Below are 3,495 nucleotides of genomic sequence, written 5' to 3' on the forward strand. Positions count from 1 at the left end.
TCAGTGTTGCCTTTTCGTGGAATATTTGTTGCATTGTTGCGTTGTGAGGTGATGGGTGTTGGTGATGTATGTCCTGATGCGATGCGAGACATTTGCACCGGATGCATGCATTTCCTTTGGCAATAAAGTGTCCCTGATGAGTGCATTTGGAAGCCAAGCCCTGAACTCAAAATGCTGCCGCTGTTGATATCTAGCTAAGTGACAAGAATAACGACCGACTTAATAGGCGTATGATGTGAAAGTTCAGGAGGTTCCTTAATGATCTAGAAATCGTGGAGTCCCTTTTCTCTGGATGACGCTTAGCGTGGTCCAAGGAGCGGTTGCAGCCAATACTCACCAAGATTGACCGATGTTTTTTCTCTATGTTTTAACATTCTTTTCAACCTGAAAGTTAATATACTCCTTATTTCCTTATTATCTCACTGGGATGTTGTGTTCAGAATCTCATTCTATCAGAAAATATATTCAGTCTTGGTAGTGTAGTGATTACAGAAAGGCAGACTGACTGTTATCCATATATGCATAAACGAGAATTCATATTATTGTGCCTGGGAAATTGCACTGGACACTATGCTGTTCATTTTGGTTTATATGAACCGTGTAGTTTCTTCAAGTTTACATTTGACTACTAAAGTATTGATCAGCGAAGTTACACGCTTTTCAAGCCAATAACCAAACTGCTGTAATTCCCTTTTCGAAGCAAAAAACTTTTGTCCATAAGCACACTGTAGTTACCTTGAAATTAAGGAGATATCACCCATAAATACAAAGGGAAGAAAAAAAATTAAAATCTCCAAAATTCCTGAATATCCCGTCAGTCATATTGGCAAATGACCAGCATCTCTACTCCAGCTCCCAATTTTATTTTATTTTGCCAAAATTACTTTAAAGGTGAACGATTGGTGGCAGCAAATGCTTTTCTGATGAAGAAGCGACATAAATAATTTACGCTTGGCTCAAAGTTGTGTCCGTGCCTTGAATGAGATCCCAATTTACCAAGCATGCTATACAATATGTGATCTCCCATACATTGTTAATTAAACAAGCATTACTGTCTATGATCTCCTTTTCTTTGTACCTGGATTCTTCAGCTAGCTTAGCACTAGCACAACAGTTGGAAAACTGCCATCAAACAATTATTTGGTCAGCAGCAAATCTGAATACTAGCTGGGATGCTCCAGAATAACACCAGGGAGGTACAATTTACAGTACAGTACGTTTCATCATACCACAGGATGGTACCTACACTACTAATTAAGTTGACTTAACACTAGAGTCAGTACTACTTGCTGTAAACAGGGAGCAGACACAAAGAGCAGCAAGAGTAAACTGAACTGATAGCAAATTAAGTCACTGCATGCATGCACGCACACATACATAGTCAAAAACACTAGCTAGCTGAAGTTGAGCAAGTCAAAATGACTTACTGAATCATTCAGAGCACCGCCTCGATGCTCAGCTGCTTCGTAAACATGTAACGTTTGGACTTGTGCTTAATCATACGAAGGCCACGAATCATCCCTTTGCCTTTGCTGCCGTTGTTGGCATTGTTGCCATCGTCTTTGCTGGTGCCATTGTTGCCACTATTGCAGTTGAAATTGTCTTTGTTGACGCCATTGCCATTGCCGTACACTACCTCCATACCAGTAAAGAGGGCAAATTGCTGGCCAGTAACCATCTCGCTGCTGTCCTTGTCGAATTTCATGTCATTAAAGAAGCCAGCAAAGAAGAACCTGCCTGAGCCGAGGCTGATGATCTTGGAGTCGCACAATTCATTCGGCTGCCACGTGCACTCCTCTGGCAGGTCATCATCCTCCCAGATCCGCAACTTGTCTGGCAGCGGCTCCTCCCCTCTGACAACGCCAGAGAGGTCGACAGCGATGGGGAGGCGGCGTGAGAGGCCAAACCAGAGCCCGAGCTCCGGGACGTACTCCGCTTTGCCATTGAACGGCATGATCCAGTCGCCAGCCTTGCTCCACTCGCGAGTCGCGGTGTGGAAGCAGTAGGTGCCGGTGCCCTCTGCGCCGGAGATGGAGAAGCAGATGGTGTCACCGCCGACAAGGGCGTGACCGTAGACCAAGGCGTGCTTGTGGTGGATGATCCACGGGGGCAGTGGGAGGATGTCGCAGTGCCAGGACCTGCGACATGCGGCGGACGGGCGGCGGCCCCTCCACAGCAGGGCCTCGAACTGCGGCCGCGATTCCGCCATGTCCGGGTGTAGGACCTGATCGATGATGTAGAGATCGCCCGCGTCTTCGCCATCATGGAGGTGCAAGGCCGACGGAGGGACGGAGATGGCCAGCGGCGAGTCCTTGTGCTGGTGGAGGTTTGGCATGCTATCGATGCAGCGGCAGTGCTCGCCCGTGTCAAAGCGGAACAGGTTGTTGGCGCGGTCCCCCAGGATGACCTTGTTCTCCGACGCGGTGGGGAAGAAATGAATGACATGATTGGTCGGCAGGGAGGACGAGACTACCGGCGGCCTCATCATCACCTGGCTTTTTGGAGACTTGATCTTGGGCGCCGCCGCCTCCGCCGCCGCCAAAGCAGTCTTGAAGCTTCTTCTCCTGTTGGGCGCCCAGGCCTTGGCGGGCGTCAGTGTTGGCACCACCTTCGCATGCGCGGCCGTCTCTTCTACCGATTGGTGAAAAAATTCCATCTTGGAGAGGTCTAGGCGCCGCAGCGAATAGACGCGTTTGAGCTGGTCATACACCCCCAGATTTACGAACCGCCTACCGCCGCCGCTCATCTCCCACGATCTACTCAGTATGACCCTGCTCTCCTGGGTGGGTCAGACGTTGTAGATTGAAAAGAAATAAGGACAAAATTGGATCAAAATCGAAGCAAATTGACACAGATCTACCGGCGGCGAACATGGATCAGAACGGCGGCGGGAGGGAGGAGGTAGGTTAGTATTGTCGTCTCGCCGAGTTATTTGCCCAAAACCACCGGCTAGGTAACAATTTAGTACCATATTCAAGTCAGGTCACAAAAAATCACAAAAAATGCATTTAATGTGGAACGCGATTGTCTTATATTCACCTACGAAAAATAGCAAAACCGACAAGTTGACCCCACTTGTCAAATATTTCGTTGAGGTGGCCCAAGGTCCTTGAGGGAGTTCCGGACTAGGGGGTGTCCGGATAGCCGAACTATCATCATCGGTCGGACTCCAAGACTATGAAGATACAAGATTGAAGACTTCGTCTCGTGTCCGGATGGGACTTTCCTTGGCGTGGAAGGCAGGCTTGGCGATACGGATATGTAGATCTCCTACCATTGTAACCGACTTTGTGTAACCCTATCCCTCTCAGGTGTCTATATAAACCGGATGGCTTTAGTCCTTAGGACGAACAACAATCATACCATAGGCTAGCTTCTAGGGTTTAGCCTCCTTGATCTCGTGGTAGATCCACTCTTGTAACACACATCATCAATATTAATCAAGCAGGACGTAGGGTTTTACCTCCATCAAGAGGGCCCGAACCTGGGTAAAAC

The 3,495-nt window shown here is 48.1% G+C and overlaps 1 protein-coding gene across 1 annotated transcript; it reads right to left on the reverse strand.

Moving 5' to 3' along the window:
* Positions 1–1,240: 1,240 nt before the first annotated feature.
* LOC119280892 lies at positions 1,241–2,871 on the reverse strand. Its single transcript, XM_037561587.1, has one exon. The coding sequence runs from the start codon at positions 2,744–2,746 to the stop codon at positions 1,436–1,438; it is 1,311 nt and encodes a 436-aa protein (XP_037417484.1). The 5' UTR covers positions 2,747–2,871; the 3' UTR covers positions 1,241–1,435.
* Positions 2,872–3,495: the final 624 nt, after the last annotated feature.

The sequence above is a fragment of the Triticum dicoccoides genome, chromosome 3B (assembly GCF_002162155.2).
Source record: "Triticum dicoccoides isolate Atlit2015 ecotype Zavitan chromosome 3B, WEW_v2.0, whole genome shotgun sequence".
Lineage (NCBI taxonomy): Eukaryota > Viridiplantae > Streptophyta > Magnoliopsida > Poales > Poaceae > Triticum > Triticum dicoccoides.

Excerpts from the sequence above, each read along its gene's own strand:
- LOC119280892 (XM_037561587.1), bottom strand. The coding sequence starts at position 2,746 with ATGAGCGGCGGCGGTAGGCGGTTCGTAAATCTGGGGGTGTATGACCAG.